The sequence below is a fragment of the Giraffa tippelskirchi genome, chromosome 1 (assembly GCF_054371585.1).
Source record: "Giraffa tippelskirchi isolate mGirTip1 chromosome 1, T2T-mGirTip1v1.2.pri, whole genome shotgun sequence".
Lineage (NCBI taxonomy): Eukaryota > Metazoa > Chordata > Mammalia > Artiodactyla > Giraffidae > Giraffa > Giraffa tippelskirchi.
In genome coordinates this window covers 215,584,340-215,602,464 of record NC_137275.1, presented here as the reverse complement: position 1 = coordinate 215,602,464, position 18,125 = coordinate 215,584,340, and the positions used below count along the sequence as shown (strand labels likewise).

The 18,125-nt window shown below is 35.4% G+C and overlaps 1 protein-coding gene and 1 long non-coding RNA gene across 6 annotated transcripts in view; one reads left to right on the top strand and one right to left on the bottom strand.

Moving 5' to 3' along the window:
- Positions 1 to 18,125, top strand: part of SHOC1 (shortage in chiasmata 1) — an 83,117-nt gene that overhangs the window by 21,461 nt on the left and 43,531 nt on the right. For 3 of the 5 annotated variants that reach the window (XM_081574437.1, XM_081574429.1, XM_081574443.1), the window contains exons 7-14: positions 3,725 to 3,887; positions 4,087 to 4,183; positions 5,131 to 5,281; positions 6,710 to 6,811; positions 7,888 to 7,996; positions 12,246 to 12,340; positions 12,974 to 13,210; positions 15,957 to 16,373. In XM_081574437.1, coding sequence (XP_081430563.1) covers positions 3,725 to 3,887; positions 4,087 to 4,183; positions 5,131 to 5,281; positions 6,710 to 6,811; positions 7,888 to 7,996; positions 12,246 to 12,340; positions 12,974 to 13,210; positions 15,957 to 16,373 — 1,371 coding nt within the window. Of the gene's footprint in view, positions 1 to 3,724; positions 3,888 to 4,086; positions 4,202 to 5,130; positions 5,282 to 6,709; positions 6,812 to 7,887; positions 7,997 to 12,245; positions 12,341 to 12,973; positions 13,211 to 15,956; positions 16,374 to 18,125 lie in introns of all 5 variants that reach the window. The other 2 variants (XM_081574430.1, XM_081574432.1) reach the window with 2 other exon arrangements.
- LOC145540287 (uncharacterized) overlaps positions 8,500 to 18,125 on the bottom strand; it is a 38,131-nt gene continuing 28,505 nt past the window's right edge. The window contains exons 3-4 of the long non-coding RNA XR_014078253.1: positions 9,369 to 9,680; positions 8,500 to 8,673 (exon numbers count right to left, since the gene is read on the bottom strand). This is a non-coding gene — a long non-coding RNA (uncharacterized LOC145540287). The remainder of the gene's footprint in view (positions 8,674 to 9,368; positions 9,681 to 18,125) is intronic.

Genomic DNA, 18,125 nt, shown 5'->3' with positions numbered 1-18,125 from the left:
TAAAACATTTGTTATTTCCATTGTTATAAAACATTTCTTACTAATATATAAATTTTCATTTCAGTGATTTTTTTTGTTTTACTGGATTTTTAAATTTTTTTATTTTGCTAAGGATATCCACCTGCAAAATTGAAATTCAAAGCTTTGCCACATTAGCGAAATATTTTCTTTCATATTAATCTCCTTTTTGTAATTTAGTTGTTCTTGGAGTTTAAGTGTGCTGGGCTTCCAAATAGCTTCAGAGGTTTGATCATAGGTTGCTCACAACATATTGCTATAGTGATATTAGCATCTCTGTAGAGATCTGATGACATGGCAATCTGGTATAACATTAAATTATTAGATTATTAAGTGATAGTTATATTTTATTTTCCCATTTATTCTGAAGATTTTCAATCTTATCTAATTTATGTGAAACCATAATTCAACATGGAGATAAAAGAGTTGCAGTGCTAGGTAAGGAAGTTCACTCAGTTTTTATGAATTTACAGTAAGTAATACTTAAAGATATATTTTATCCAAATTATATTCTAAATCTGATGTTGTAAAATGTTTATCCAATGTGATAGGCAAAAAGTTATAGTTTTACTTGCATTTTTAAAATTACTGGTATTCAGTGTTCATTTGCATATTTTTATTTTGTGAAATGATTATTTTTGTCTCTTTTTCTGTTCTTGTATTTTATCTTTATATATCAATGGTATCAATAACCCCAAATATATTTAACTTGAACCTAACCATTCCCTTTATGATTTCTACCAGTTTTTATACTTAGAAAATTCTTCCTTGGAATAAATAAATATTTATTCATATTTTTACTTAAAGTTTTCTTTAAGATTTTAGTATATGGTTAAAAGTAAAATTTTTTAAAAATCCTAAATGTTTTGGCAGTGGTCCCAATATTATTTGGGGAATCCGCTTTGCTTTCCCCATTGATTAGTAATGTCACTTACATTATATGCCAAATCCTTATCCACATTATAGTTTGTTTCTGGATATTCTAGTATGTTTTACTGACTTGCCTATTATTGTGTCAGTATCATACAGTTTTAACTATTTAATATATGAATATAACATGTATTAATAGTCTTTTCCCCCCTACTCTCACATCTGTATTCTTCCAGATTTACTTTGTAATCAGTTTTCCAAATTCCAAGACAGACTTCTTAAGAAATTGAAACCTTTTAGTTTTTACCGTAGTTAACCTTTTTTAGCCAGGAAAATGGTTTATTTTGCCTCTTCTTCAAGTTTTGTTGTTTTTGCTTTTGTTTATTGGTAATGATCCTTGGTAACATTTTACGGTATCTTCCATAGACATTCTGCACACTTTTGGTGTTTATTTCTCAATATATGTATGTTTGTGGCCATAATGAACACGTTTTCCCATTAATTTTTGACTAGGTTCATATATATATATGTATATAGACATATATATATATAAATACATATATTTGAAAACCATTGATTTTATAGTTTTTTTATCAGTTTAGTGAACTAAATTGTTTTCATTTCATTGTATTGGGTTTTCTGCTAAGAATAACTCTATCCTCTTTCCTGTCAGTAGATCTCTTTTTTGCTTTTTTTTCATAGCTAACTAGCCAAAATTTTGTTTCCTCATGACGACTTAACACTCCTCTACAGTAGAGGAAAACAGTCTCCTCATATCTGTATTGGTACAGATCTGTACACATATACTTGTGTAATAAGGTAAGAAATCCAGGGAATACATATAGCCATAAGAATATAAGGAAGTAGCACCTCTGTTAAAACCTTTGTACAGGTAAAAAGAACATTGGTTGTGATGTGATGCTGCCCTCAGGTGGCTCAACAAAACCGAGTGGTTAGAAAAAAAGACCTCAAAACGGATATGAGATGTCCCTGTGGTACTCCCAGAAGTACTAGGATGAGCCTTTGGAAAGGAAAGACAGCTAGAGGGTCAGTGTTTCAAAGTGGAAAGTGGAGATGGGGATATAAATGAATGATTTTTGTGTCTTTACTATTAATATGATTTCATTAATATTTACGGAATGGATGTACGAATGAACCTTCTTTAATTATCTCAGCTAACGCCTGCTTAGACATGATGCTGATTGGCCAGCTTTCTCTGGCATGTCATGGGAAGTTCTCAGCCACAGGATTGTCAGCAACTTAACAAGTTCTGATAAACAATCGCTTAGGAGGCTAGTTTACATAACAATTTCTCTCTTGGTATTTTAAGTTAGCACCAGGCAAAGGCATGGTCCTGGACTGCCTACTCTACACCATATATTTATTAAGTACATGCGTACCAATGATGTATCAAATAGTTGGTCATGGGAGACCTCACTTCATACTATCCTTTAAAATTACTTAAAATTTAAAATTTAAAATTAAAAAATTAAAATTAAAATTACTTAACTGAAAGGCCACTGCCCAGGACAAGAGACCATTGCTCCCCCTTCCATCCCTGGGCCTAGAAACTACTAAAGCACTGATACTGTTAGCTAAGATTCCAAAGTGATCCAAACATGACAGAGTGAGGATAGAAAGGAGAAACCTGTTTCAGCAGTTAGGTGTTAGCAGTCGTGTTTTCTAACATGTAAGCTATATCACACTTCTCTAGTAGATACTTCGCTATATAGCTTTCATTGTAATTAATTTTATAACAAATGTGTTTGAACGACTTTAGAGTGCTAGAATCAGAGTTGGTCTCATTTGTAGGCTTTTTAGACCATCTGCATTCCCTAGTGTGAGTCTCTGGAGATGAATTGGAGACCTTAAGAGATAAAATCATGTAGAGAAGAAAAGACTGGGATCAGCAAAAGTCAAATGCTTTTATTTCTTTACAGTCTTGCTAAGGCTAACTGGCTAGTTTGAGGCATAAGACCACAAGATAGGTTCCTCCATTGATTACATTAATTTTATTGGGGAAAAAATATGAACCTCTACAACTCTTTCAGGATATTTGGTTACTACTCAGTGTACTGTACTGTGCTTAATCGATTACTCAATTGTGTCTGACTCTTTGTGACCCCATGGACTGAAGCCCACCAGGCTCCTCTGTTCAGGGGATTCTCCAGACAAGAATACTGGAGTGTATAGCCATTTCCTTCTCCAAGGGATCTTTCCAACCCAGGGATGGAACCTGGGTCTCCTGCATTGCAGGCAGATTCTTTACCATTTGAGCTACCAGGGAAGCCTTACTCAGTGTACTGGGTGTGAAAGTGTGAAAGTGTTCGTCACTCAGTTGTGTCCGACTCTGTGACCCCATGGACTGTGGCTCACCAGGCTTCTCTGTCCATGAAACTCTCCAGGCAAGAATACTGGGGTGAGTTGCCATGCCTTGTACTAAACCATGTTAAATTTTATTGAGCTTCTACCTCTGTACCAGTACCATGTTACATGATATATTTGCACAGTACAATGAAGAACTAAAGAATTTAAAATGTGTTTGACTATTATGTATAAAATAAGCTACAATGATACATTGTACAACAGGGGGGAATATAGCCAATATTTTAGAATAACTATAGGTAGAGTATAACCTTTAAAAATTGTGAATTAGTGTATTATACACCTGTAACTTACATAATATTGTACATCAACCACTCTTTAAATAACTAAATAAATAAAATGTGTTTGTAAACCCCAACTGTATCAATGGCTGACTACAGTAATTATCTAGATCCTTTTGTATAACTTTTAGATTTGTTCTTATTCGGTTATATTTCTTATTTATTTTCAGATTTGTCTATTGATGAAGAAATAATTTTTGTAAATTACTTGATGGCCTATAAAAGTCAGCTACCAACTTTGCACACTCTGTTGAGTAGGCTAAAACTATTTTTAGTAAAGGATCCCTTGCCAGATTTCAAAGCACAGATCTCCACAGAAGCTAACGTTTTCAGGTACTTAATTGCCCAGTGTCGCAAATATTTTTAAGAGGAGAAAATAGTCTTCATATGTTCACAAGTCTAGATGCTATCAATCATAGTATTTTATTATTACCTCAAGTCTAATTTTAATCACTATGTATTTTGACTAACTACATTTGGTATGTACCCTGCTTTTAGTAAACACTAATTTAAAGTTTTATTTTTTGTTAAGGGAGTGTTACTCTTTTCAAGGAGATGTAAAATGTTTTGTGAAAGAAGATTTTTGCATGGATAAAGAGGACTTTTGTCAGGAGAAACTGAAAGATACAGTAGGTTTAAATGAAGCTGCAGTATTTGCTTTCAGTAATTTTTAAATTAAAGTTAGTAAATCATACTTTTGTAAGTTGTAGTAATATACATTGGCCATGTACTGTTGTCAAGTTAGAAAACTCGATAATGGGTTGAACATTTATTAATTAAATAGTCAAATATACTTCAGAGATAGCAGTCTAAACCTTGGCTATGCATTGAAATTACTTGATAAATTTTAATAAAATTCTGAAGCCTGGATCCTACTCAGACGTATTCTGATTTAATTGTTCTGGTGTGCATCCCAGGTATAGGGAATTTTAAAACCTCTCCCAATAATTTTAATCAATATACCAGGTATAGGACACTAAGTGGTTATACATACATTAGTCTTAAGGCATTTAAAGGTTTCTATTTTTTACAAACGAAAACTTTAACACACATGGTAAAAATATTAATTCACCTGTTAGCCCCTTTTCTCCAGTCCCCTCCTTCCCCTGTTAATTCTGAGAGCTATGCATATATAGTCTCATGTGTTGAAGAATCCAGTTCTGTTGGAATGAGAGAGAAATAAATTCTATGGAATACAGTAAAGATCCATCCCATTCCACCTACTCTTTTTACTCCATTCACCAACTCTCATTTGCTGCAGTGATTGCTTTAACTTAGAATTCTGAAATGTTATTAACACAAAAGAAAATATTTCTGTTTCTAGGGATATTGTTCATCACTAATGTAAACAGTGGCCATGAAGGATTTTATTCAGACAGAAAATTGCTTGTAATATATTTTTTTTTTGGCTGCTATACTTACTTTTAAAATAAAATGTCTGCAGAGCATTAAAATTTTTGAGTGTGGATTTAGTTTTTAAACTACACCAATTAAGCAAATGTATCTTTTTGTGAACTCAGAAATATTTATTTGGAAAGCCTCACTAAAAACTTGTCTTACCTATATATTATTTTAGTCATCAACTTTGCTTGAGTGTGAATTGTTAGTACCTATAAGCCACAAACAAGAAGTTGATATTCCATCACTCTCAGAACTGAAGGAGTCATTAAACTTAATGCCAGAAATAATAAATCATGCAGATGAAAATGAAAACCTTTCCAAAACAGGTGAGAATTAAATGGGTGTGTTTGGGTATAAAAGGACAACATTTAGAATCGTGGTGATAGAAATGTTCTGTGTCCGACTTCAGTGTTAGTATACTGATTGTGATGTTGTATAAAGTTTTGCATGATGTTACCCTTTTACATGAAATCTCTGTATATTATTTTTATAATTCCACATGAATCTATAATTATGTCAAAATTAAAATATAATTTCAAAAGACCTCCCAAAAATCTATTACTTGTTAGAACTTCTTAATAACATTCGTTACAAAAGTTCTTGTTCATTAAACCTTTTCTGAACCTTCAGATTTTTAAAAAGTTTCCTGTGCAGTTACACAGCAAAAATCTCAAAATTATTATTGATAAAACTCTTTTCTCATTGTCGTCTCTTTGTATACTTGCATGCTTAAAATGTCTCAAATTAATCTATTTCAAGGTAATTATACAAATAGAGCTAAAGCACATATGGCTATATTAATTTTTTGAGTTATTTACACAGTGACAAAACATTAACAACTTCTGTGCTAACTTTAGAGACTCACAGTAAGGTTATGATTCATGGATCAGATGACTGGGAGAGTCATAACCTGGAATTTAGATGGTTTCTTCCTAGTTAAACATAGTAAATATTGTTGAAGTCTTCTAATATACTTTGAGCCCACATACTTAATGCTCCTCTTATAAATTCCAACTGAAATAATCAAAGATACCTAATATTAGGAAAGAGTGAAGGGGGATTTGTGATATCCACTGAAAATAGGGATGCTTGCCATCAACATACTTGAAAGCATTCTTGCAGACAAGACTAAATCAGGGGGATTACTGCTCAGCGTGTAAGTCAAGCAAGGTTACGAAAAGCCAACCTGAGTAAATGGATCAAATTTATACTAGAACTTGAAAATCTAGCAGAGCTCAAAACCACAGGTAGCCCATGGGCTTTTTAGAAGGATACAAATCTACGAATGCTAATGGAAAGCACAAGTGACTTTATTGAATGACTGTGGTGTTACACTCCCAGCCTTTACTTAGCCCTGGTGGTGATAGTTTAGTCGTTCAGTTGTGTCTGGCTCTTTGCAACCCTACGGACTGTAGCCTGCCAGGCTCCACTGTCCATGGGGTTTTCGAGGCAAGAATACTGGAGTGTGGGTTGCCGCTTCCTTCTTCAGGGAAACGTCCCGATCCAGGGATCGAACCCGGGGGGTCTTGTATTGCAGGCAGTCTCCTGCATTGCAGGCAGATTATTTACCTACTGAGCCACTAGGGAAGCTTCTTACTTGGCTCTAATGGTGACTAAATGACTCCTCAGCGGAATCATTGACGAATGAACTGAGGAATGAACAGCTCACTGAGGAATGAACAAGATTACAGAAAACTAATATCATAGTAATATTATCATAGCTGATAATAGACTTCCTTGTTTTGTCTTTTCAGATCTTACTATCAAGCATGGCATTGACCTTGAGGATACAAAATGCAGCTCCATAGAAATTTTGGCCATTCAAAATCAATATGAACCAGAGTACAGGCAACCAGGTAGAAATTTTGAATAAACCACTGAGTTTATCAGGGGATATCTATATATGATGTAAAAGTACAATACAGTCACATATAAAGTCTACTAAGAGACAGTTTTCATGTTTAAAATTTAATTATTGCAAGCCAAGTTCTTTTATCTATCCCTTACATTTGTTCCTATCATTAACATCCTTCTAGCATCATAATTGAATAATATATAGTGGAGAGTTACAAAGATTGAAGAGGAATGAAGGAAATAGCATTAATATTAAAAACAGAAATCTTATAATTTTATAGTTCAGTAATAAAATTTAACTCAGTATTAGCAATCTTGCTGACCCTTATTACAGTTTTGTAAATTTAACTTTTTAATCCCCAAGGCAATCCTATCATTATTGTTAATATTACTATCCTACCAAATTTGGAAGGTCAGAATCATCTTTTGTTCCAGTGTAATGCCAGACTGTGTTGCTTTGGAACTGTGCTGACAATACTGTTATTTAGTTACATTTTTATCTGGATCAAATTAATCATCTATTTGGAAGTATGCTGTTTTATTTATGAGAGTGATAGAAACATATTGGCTCCGTATCATAAATGATGATTATTTTTTCAAACCCACCCTATAAAAATATAATTCTGTGCTAGCCCACCTAGTCTCCAGACTTTTTAAGGTGAAGAATTACTCTCTATTAATACTGTTTGCTTAACATCACCAGTATTTAGTACAGAGATAAAAATAGCACTGTGTCCTAAGTACTGACAGTGTTAGTTGTCAGAATTTAAAACATTATTACACATAAAGTCTTAGAATTTATCTTAAATGGTAAATTTAATAAAGTTCAGTTATCATTGTATTTTTAAAAAATCACCATTATCATAATTGAGACATCATGTGATATATGCGTAGTCCTTTATATAGATGGAAATTTAAAACTGTTATTTTGTATTTCAAATAACCCAAATTTATTTTGATTGAAAATTTTTGTTGTAACAGAATGATTGAACATAATAGTTGCTTACAAAAGTCATGAATTATACATATTTATTCAATGTTTATATACATGATTTTTATTAATTTTTATATATTCCAGTAGAGTTAGAAATGCCATTAACTCATCCAGACCTAACAAACCACCATTCTTCAGTGAATTCATTACATGCAGAACTTCAGACATTTCCATCTTCTCCTGTTTGTAAAATGTAAGTAAAGATTATATCTAGAACTCAAATTGCAATTCAGAAGAAGCAATCTTTAATTAAATCTCTCCATATAAAGTCAGTTTCCAAGATATTTCTGTGAAAAAAATGTAAGAGATTAAATAGTGTTTATAATAAGAAACTGATGGGAATATATGAATATATATGTACATAACTATTTTTATATGCACAGAATATCTTTAGAAGGACATGTGAAAATCAAGTAATGTTGGTTGAGCCCAGAAAGGAACTGGGTAAACTGGCAATATATAGGAGCTAGTAAGTGATGGAGCTAGGCTCTTTTATACTTTTAGTATTTTGAATGTGAATATATCACCATGAAATATAAACAACTCAAAAATTTTAATTTTAAACTTAAACCATCTGCTTAGAAAATTGCCAGTGGATGCCTACCACATTGCCTCTATTGGCACACATTACCATGAAATACAGTGTAGTAGTATATTGATTTGCTAGGACTGCCATAACAAATACCATAGACTGAGTGACTTCAACAGTAGAAATTTATTTCTTCATAGTCTAGAAGCTAGAAATCTGAGATCTGGATATCAGCAGGGTTGGATTCTTCCTGCGGCCTCTCTCCTTGGCTTGTAGAAAGCTGTCTTCTCCCTTGTCTTCATGTGGTCTTTCCTCCATGCATGTCTACGTCCTGATCTCTTCTTAAAAGGACACCGGTTACACTGGATTAGGACCCACCCTAATTGCCCCATTTTAACTTAATTACCTCTTTAAAGGCCTTACCTCCAAATATAGTCATTTTAAGGTACTGAGAGTTAGGGCTTCAACATATGAATTTGAGGGAGGACACAATTCAGCCCATAGTAAGTGGTTAATAGCCCTGAAGTACAGCCAGATTGTCTGGCTCCCTCATTTACTAGCTCTGTGATCTTAATTGCCCTGTGCTCAGCTTCCTTACCTATAATGTTAGGATAATAATAGTATATACTCTGAGTTCTTAGTTGTGATTGGCTAATCTGCCAGAGGAGACTGCTATTGGATTACTGGAAGCAACTGGAGCATCTCATCACTAGCTGCTCAGGCTTCTACTAATGGTCTCAGGAGAGTGTCACAGCATAAAATAAAGAAAGCTGACACTGAGGGCACCAATTATCTTCATCTTCTGGCAAACAGGGATTTCCTTTAGGAGGAGCAAATTTGTTTTAGAGCTATGCAGAACTCTACCATGAACTAGAACTGCCCATATCAGATATGAGCGCTAACAAAATAGCATGGGACAAGTACAGAAACTCCCTATAATTTGTTTAAATATTTTAGTCCCTTTGTTAAGGTGCAAGATGTTTATTTGCAGAGCCTGTATTTCTTTTTGTGTGTGTTCTTTTATTCTTTTACTTACTCCATATGCCTTTGTTGTAGTTGTTAACTCTCTAAGTCATGTCCAATTCTTTGCAACCCTATGAGCTTTAGCATGCCAGTCTTCCCTGTCCTTCACTATTTCCCAGAGTTTGCTCAAACTCATGTCCATTGAGTCATTAATACAATCCAACGATCTCATCCTCTGTCCCCCTGCCCTCAATCTTTCCTAGCATCAGGGTCTTTTTCAGTGAGTCAGCTCTTCCCATCAGGTGGCCAAAGTATTGGAGCTTAAGCATCAGTCCTTCCAAGGAATATTCAGGGTTGATGTCCTTTAGGATTGACTGGTTTGCATCTGTTAAGGCAGATTGTAATTAGAAACAAAAACTAGCTGGAATTAATATAATCTTGAATTTCTCATACTGAAAGCATTTATTTAAACTGCAGTAAACTCATTTTAATCACACACGTTTTATACCTACTTACTGTTATAATTCAAACATCGAATGAGAACTTGTGAAATTAAGTCTTATCTGTGTTTATGATTTGCCAGTTAGAACAAAAAGACTTAAATTAGCCAAAGGTTTTAGGGCCTTTTGAAACAACTTTAAGAAACTGTCTCATCACTGGCAAATCATTTCCATTGGTTCATGAACATAAAAACTTAAAAATCCCTATTTAAAAATAAATTTACACATCAACTGTGAAACTGAAAACAAAGATAACAAATATTTTTTAAAAACAGAAAGGAAAAATAATATGTAACGTTATTGTACTTTTAACTTGCTTTTATAGCCCTAATTACTTTTGTTTCAGAACACATTTTGGCTAGAGATATAACCAGTTAATAAATATTTTTAATTCCTGCTACATGTAAAACTCTATGCTAGATTTTATGGTGCTAAAAAATGTCTGCATGGTGTTAAGCCTTTTTTCTACACTAACTGATTGCTGAATTGTGAATATATTTTTATATATGACCAAAGAAAATATCAAATTCAGACATGTCTTCAGAAAGCTCGATTAAGAATGAGGTCATTTGTCTATATTATGATCTGCTGGACTTGGTTTGCCTTAATATTTATCCTTCCTTTTACTTTAAGATAATCACCTACAATCTGAGGTGTCAGGTTGTCAAAGAGACCTTGGCAAGGTTTAAGAACTGTCTAGCTTCTCAAATATTACCACCACATGCAAGATTTTTGGGTTATGTGAGTAAATTGGGTGACTTAAACATAAGATGTAGTTGTCTGCTACTATCCAGAATTGTCAATTGAACAAGCAGTATTTACAATTACCATGTTCATGTATATTCTATGGGGCTTCCCTGGTGGCTCAGATGGTAAAGAATCTGCTTGCAATGCAGGAGACCTGGGTTCAATCCCTGGGTCAGAAAGATCTGCTGGAGAAGGGAATGGCTACCCGCTCCAGTATTCTTGCCTGGGAAATCCCATGGACAAAGGAGTCTGGTTGGCTACATTCCATGGGGTCACAATATGAACAGAGAAACAGAATACAATCACTTCTCACTTAGGAGGGTGTAGGAGGTTTGGGTCATAGATTAAAGGGTTTGTGAATTAATGGTCTCTTCCCTGTTGTTGTTCTTGTTCAGTCGTTTAGTTGTGTCCAACTCTTTGCAACCCCTTTATTTCTACACTAACTGATTGCTGAATTGTGAATATATTTTTATATGTGACCAAAGACAATATCTCTGGACTACAGCATGCCAGGCTTCCCTGTCTTTCATCGTCTCCCAGAGTTTGCTCAAACTCATGGCCATTGAGTCGGTGACACCATCCAACCATCTTGTCCTCCGTCGTCCCCTTCTCCTCCTGCCCTTAATCTTTCCCAGCATCAGGGTCTTTTCCAGTGAGTCAGCTCTTTGCATCAGGTGGCTAGAGTATTGGAGCTTCAGCTTCAACATGAGTCCTTCCAATGAATATTCAGGACTGATCTTTAGGATTGACTAATTTGATCTCCTTGCAATCCAAGGGACTCTCAAGAGTCATCTCCAACATCGCAATTCAAAAGCATCAATTCTTCAGTGCTCAGCCTTCTTTATGGTCCAACTCTCACATTCGTACATGACTACTGGAAAAACCATAGCTTTGACTAGATGGACCTTTGTTGGCAGTGCCTCTGCTTTTTAATAAACTGTCTAGGTTTGTCATAGATCTTCTTCCAAGGAGCAGGCAAGTGTCTTTTAATTTCATGGCTGCAGTCACTGTTCGCAGTGATTTTGGAACCCAAGAAAATAAAGTCTGTCACTGTTTCCATCATTTCCCCATCTATTTGCCATGAAGTGATGGGACTGGAAGCCATGGTCTTCTTTTTTTGAATGTTGAATTTTAAGCCAGCTTTTTAACTCTCTGCTTTCACCTTCACAAGAAGCTCTTCAGTTCCTCTTCACTTTCTGCCATAAGGGTGGTGTCATCTGCATATCTGAGGTTATTGATAGTTCTCCTGGCAATCTTGATTCCAGCTTGTGCTTCATCCAGGTATTTTGCATGATGTACTCTTCATATAAGTTAGATAAGCAGGGTGACAATATACAGCCTTGACGTACTCCTTTCCGAATTTTGAACCAGTCCATTGTTCCTACTACCTACGAATTTTTGACCTCATACCTACTAATGAGCTGTATTTACTGATTTACACTGCTTGTCATACATACTTCCTTCTCTCCTCAATACCAAAAACACACAGACACATTACTCACTTACCCACAAAACTGAAGGACCTGGACTAAACTTTAGGATCTTTTACTTCCTGAGAAGGTAGAGGAGACAGAAATTTTTTATCGTTCTGATCCTCAGCCAGTAGAAGCTCCAGAAATTCTGTTTAGAATAGACTTGGGTCCATTGTTATATTGTATTATATATATATTATCTAATATTAAACTTTAACTCTTCTTTTTCAGTAATTTGCTTACTGCTGAAGAATCAACTAACAAATACCATACGCTATGGCAGTTAGAAAGCTGCCAAAGCTCTCTGAATTCATTTTTGATCAGAGGTAAAAATTGATTTTGAATGCTAAATAAAAAGTGTAGATGGAAAGGTACAATCAGTAGATGTATTGTTGTTGTTGGACGTGCTGCTCTGTCCATGGGACTCTCCAGGCAAGAATACTGGAGTGGGTTGCCATTTCCTTCTCCAACTCTGTTCCTACTTAAGCTAAAAAGTAATGGAAAGCTCTGTGCCACAATATCTAAAATGATAATTATCATAAAATTTGATAAAACATATCTTATTTAGGCTCATTATAATGAGAAAATTTCTGATTTAATAAATCTTACATTAATTCTTCAAAATATTATTGAATGTATTAATTTAGGAATTACTAAAATGGTCAAACAAAATAAAGTTTTATTTCCTGCTAAATAGTAGAATAATTTTAACTTCATGATATTTCCATAGATTGAAATAAACCTTTATGTGACTCCTGTTGCTATAATATTTTAGACTTTTACAAATATTAGCATCTTGAAAATGAAATACTAGATATGTTTGTTTTATTTTTGCTCTAATTTGCAAAAATCTACTTTATAAGAGATTTCTAGTGTGGCTCTGTTGTTTTTTTTTTCCATTTTTTTGCCCTGTGGATTGTTTCTCATGTTTGTTGTTTGGTTTGTTTTGATTTTTTAAGTGCCAAGAACTGAAGAGCCCAACAATCAATATTCACTTACAGATTTGAAAAAGGTATTTTCTGTTGAAGAAGAAAAACTTGTGGTTAATCCTGTAAATGCAGAGTGGTGGAAAGAAGCAAGACTAAATCTGACAGAAACTTTGCAACCTCTAAGTACATATTTGTATCATAATAATTTATATTCTGATGATACTAAACTGGAGACAGTTTTACCTACAAATGTGCCTCAATTAGAACGTAAGTATAATAGTAAATATCACTTCTGTAAATATTTTCAGAATGAGAAAATGTTAGATATTGGCTTTCCAGGAGGTAATTGGGAAAATACAACTAAATTCCAGCATTTAATATAGCTCTGGCTCTGCCAGAATTTATAACTTTGACCTTCACTAAGCCCCATTTTCTTCCTTGAAAAAATGAGGAAGTTTGACAAACTAATCCTTAAGTCTCTTTCTGTTCTAAAATTCTGGAGTCTCAGCTTTAAATCTCTAGACATTTTCAGTTAAAGAGACCTTATTTCCTTTTATAAATGATAATTTCTAGCCCATTTTCTGTTTACATCAGCCGAGATGTAAACCAGCACCATTATTTTTCGACCTGACAGCTGAGTTTTAATTGTTCAGTAATGTCTAGTAATCTCTTTTCAACAGTAGAAATCATCCTTTGATACCAAATGGTTTAGTCATTAGGCATTTTTAAACTTGATACAATTTAAGTATTTTATTTAGGAATTTTATATCTGTTGATTTTTTAAAAGATTTTATTCAGGAACTTTTTCTAGTATTTTATTTAGGAACTTTACGTCTATGTTCTCCCAAATTCCTTGAGCATATTTATGATCATTACCTTGAACTCTTTATTGAGTAGATTGCTTATCTTCACTTAGTTCTTTCTGGGGTTTTATCTTGTTCCTTCATTAGGAATATATCCTCTGTCTCTTCATTTTGCCTAATTCACAGTTTTTATTTCTATGTGTGGGGTAGGTTGGTTATGTCTCCTAGTTTTGGAAAAGTGGTCTTTTGGAGCAGATGTATATGTCCTAGCAATGCACTCTCTTCTGGCCACTAGAGCTATATGCACTAGCGGTACCTCCTATGTGGGCTGTGTAGCACTTCTGTTGTGGCAGATTGACTAATATGAGTCGTCTGATAGGTGTGACTGACCCCTTGTCCAGTTGGTTGCCAAACCCTGCTTTTGTGTGAAGCCCACTGGCCACTAGTGGGTGGGGCTGGGTCACAAAGTGGCTGGCTGTGGAGCTGGGGACCCCAGGATTACTGTTGACCTACTTATGGGTGGAGCCAGGTCCCAGAATGGCTGGTTGCAAAGCTGGGGGTCCTGAATCTAGTGTCAGCCTGCTGGTAGGTGGAACTGGTTTTTGACATGGCTAGCTGTAGGGTTTGAGGCTGGGATCAGCCAGATAGTGGGTGGGTTTTAAACCCTCAGGTGGCTCGCTGAGGAGCCCAAAGTGTCCCAGAGCTGATGTTAGCCTACTGATGGGCTGTGGTAGGGCTCAGATGATCCAGGGCTAGTGCCCACCCACTGGCAGATAGAGCCAGGTCCTGGGGTCTCATAGGTGATACTGGCCTGCTGGTGGGCAGGGTTGAGGCCTAAGAGATCCTGGGCTGTTGTACAGCCATTGGTGGGCAGGTATGGTTTCTTGGCCTTCTGGTGGGCAGAACCACATCCCAGGGTGGCTGGGGGTTTGGGGGGTTTGCTGGTAGGTGGTACTGTGTCCCCACACAGCTAGCTCCTGGGCCTGAGGAATCTCAGTACTAATGCCCAAAAGGCTGGTGGGTGGGACCTGATCCAGTGCTAATAAGCTAGAGGGAGGATTTCAAAATGGCACTTATCAGCACTAGATTCCTCATGGCAGAACATGTGTCTAAAAGTCAGCTACTGCCAACATCTGTGCCCCTAGGGTGAGCTCCAGTTGCCCCTGCCTTCTTGGAAATCTCTCCAAGATCAGCTGGTAGGTCTGACTCAGGCTCCTTTCAGAGTATTGCTTCTGCCCTGGGTCTCAGAGTGAGTGAGATTTTGTGTGCCTCCTTTGAGAGTGGAGACTGTTTCGTACAGCTCTCCGGAAAGAAAGCCCTAGAAGCCTTCAAAGTCAACTATTCTGGGGACTCATCTTCCTGGTGCATGATCCCAACTATGGAAGCCAGAAGTGGGGCTCTGTAAATGAAATTCTGGTTCATCCCCTAAAAGGAATCTCATACCCATTAGCAGTCACCCCCATTCTCTGTCTTATAGATTTGTCTATTCTGGATGTTCTGTAGAAATGGAATCAGAAATATGTGGTCTTTTGTGACTGACTTACTTCATTTACCATGTTTTCAAGATGTGTCCATATTATAGCATGTGCATACCTTAATATAAAGTATTGATTAAGTATCTTGTCAAATTTTTAACTGAGGTTCTTTTAAAATGTTAAGTTATAAGAGTTATTTATATATATTGGATATAGTCTTTTTTAAAGTGTATGTATTGCAAGTATTTTCTTCTGGTCTGTGGCTTGCTTGGTATGTAAGTTTTTGACCCTTACCTTAGAATAACTGTTACCTCTAGGGCTATGAGTAGCTGTAAGCCTATTGGCAATGGGCTGGAATTATTTCTTTGCCCAGTAACCTTAGCTCTAGTAGTGGGAAAAGAGGTGCTGAATTTTTATCCTTTAAAAAATTATTTTATTCAGAGAAAAACATTGATTTTAAAAGCAGTAAACAAAGTCCTCCTAAGGATCACATTATATTAATAAGAACCTAGAACTAAAGGTTATCTTAATACCCTAGTAGAACAGCCATTTGGAGAAGGCAATGGCACCCCACTCCAGTACTCTTGCCTGGAAAATCCCAGGGACGGCGGAGCCTGGTGGGCTGCCGTCTATGGGGTCGCACAGAGTCGGACACGACTGAAGTGACTTAGCAGCAGCAGCAGAACAGCCATTGAGGCATGAAAGTCACTGGATATTTTCATTTTCCATTCTCAGCATGGTTAGAACATGAAGATTGTTCTTCTCCTCTTATACTTATTAATGAGCAATCTACAAATGATCATTTATCACCTCCACAAAAGACTCTATCTCCAGCTAAAGAAATACCAGACTTGCATATTTCTGATGAATATGTCTCTGTTGAAAGACCAAGAAAAGAAGAAAAAACAAAGAATGACCTAGAACTAGGTTATGGAATAATCCAAAATAAAGAAAATAAAGATCACTTGGAACTTGACAGCACAGTAGCATCTACTGAATCATCTTCCTCTTCAAAAATTGAAAAAGCATCTTTTAAACATGGTCAAAAACGGGAGAATAATTTGGACCTTTTGAGTGACTTTATTATGCTGCGAAATAAGTATCCAACTTGTAGCTCAAAGACTGAAGTCACAGACAATGATGGAAAAGCTGGTGGGTAACTTAGTAATAATTTGGTGTAGGTATGATAGTTTCAAGGACTAAACAGATAATTTATTATAGAAAGTAAAGAAATAAAGTTCTTCAGGTAAAACATGTTATTCTTCAAAGAAAATATCATTTATTCATGGCACATTGTATAAAGAGATGGATATGGGATATACAGGTATAAATGTACATATGTATTTTCCAAAAAATTTAAAAGCACATTTGAACTTGTAAGAAAAGCCACTATTCGTAAAAACACTTTCTACAGCTTAGTCATACAGATTCATAGTATTTCTACCTTTTGCTGATCTTTCTGCCATTCTTTTTTCTCTTTTAGCTCACAGTTCTACGTCAATATTTTAACTTATATTTTAATGTGTACTTAAGAATCTTTTGTCCATTTGATTACTTATTACTCCTTTTAAATTTACCGAAGAGTTTCTGCTTGACTTGTAACCGTTTTACATTAATTGCTTATAAACATATCCAAGTAGTATGTGTCATATCATTTCACTCCTGGTAAAAAAATACATATTCTAGAATTCTAATATTCTAGAATGTGTTTGACATAGGTTACCCAAGTGAAACAAGTACAAAACTATTTATGAGAGGTAGGGTATACGTAGGTATAACTGTCCTATGTACTATTAATGTACACAAGGTCTTGCCCCTGAATAAACCAGAAGTAAAATATATACCAAAAATTAGTTTGAGGGTCCAATGAGCTTGCTAACTAAACACCAGAATTGTGGAGAATAGCTACCCAGCCCCAGACTATGCTGGACTGGGTGTGGGCCAAGATTCCCCATGATTGGGGAACTGCTTGGGATTCAAGACAGAAAAGCAGAAAAGAATTTTTGTTCCTTGTGTGCAGCATGATATGAAAGCCTTTTGTAGGTCTATTTAAAGTTACAATACTTTGTCAGTCAGTGCATTTTCACAATGAAAAATCCAGTGAAAATGCAGGAAAGTATTTAAAATCCCAGAATTTTATGACCCTTTATGTTGATATATATTCGCCCTAAAGTTTCTTTTTATGTAATAATTTGACCATCTTATAACCTTCCTTGCTAGGAGACAACTCTATATGTAACAGATCTTTCTAACCAATTTGCACCATAATTCAGAGCATAATTTCTACACATTGAAAGAATGAGCAAAATAGAAAGAATTATCTTATGAATGTAATACATAAATAGGAATTTTTATAAGATTTGTTGTTTTCAGGTTCATGAATGTTTTCAGTTTCTATTCATATCTGAGGCAAACAAAAAACTCAATCCAAAATTAGCACTGACATCCTTTTCTGGTTGTCATACTTGTGATGATATCTTGTAATAAGGGATGTTGGCAACAGAGAGAGGAAGCAATAAGAAAGAAGAAAAAGATAAGGAGAATGTTTTCTTATTAAGAAGTTAGCCATTAATTAAACACTTAAAAGAATATTCACGTTAGGTGGGAATGCTTCCACACTCTTGCTGTTTCCTCAGTTAGTTTTATGTTCCTGGCCTCTTTGTCCCTTAATGTGTTCTCCCCAGAGGACCTGGAATGAATTCTGTGTATTGTAAATTTGAAAAAGAGTAAGTTGGCATAAGCCTACAGGAATGAGCTGCCCCATAAGTAGCAGGCCTTCTCGTCTGCTTCTCTATGTCATGCATCTTTTCCAAGCAGGTCCCCAGCCATGCAGAACCCTGGCCCGTCCAGTATAATCTGGGACAGGGTAGGTACTCTGCCGAATTCAGGTGTTTATTTAACAAG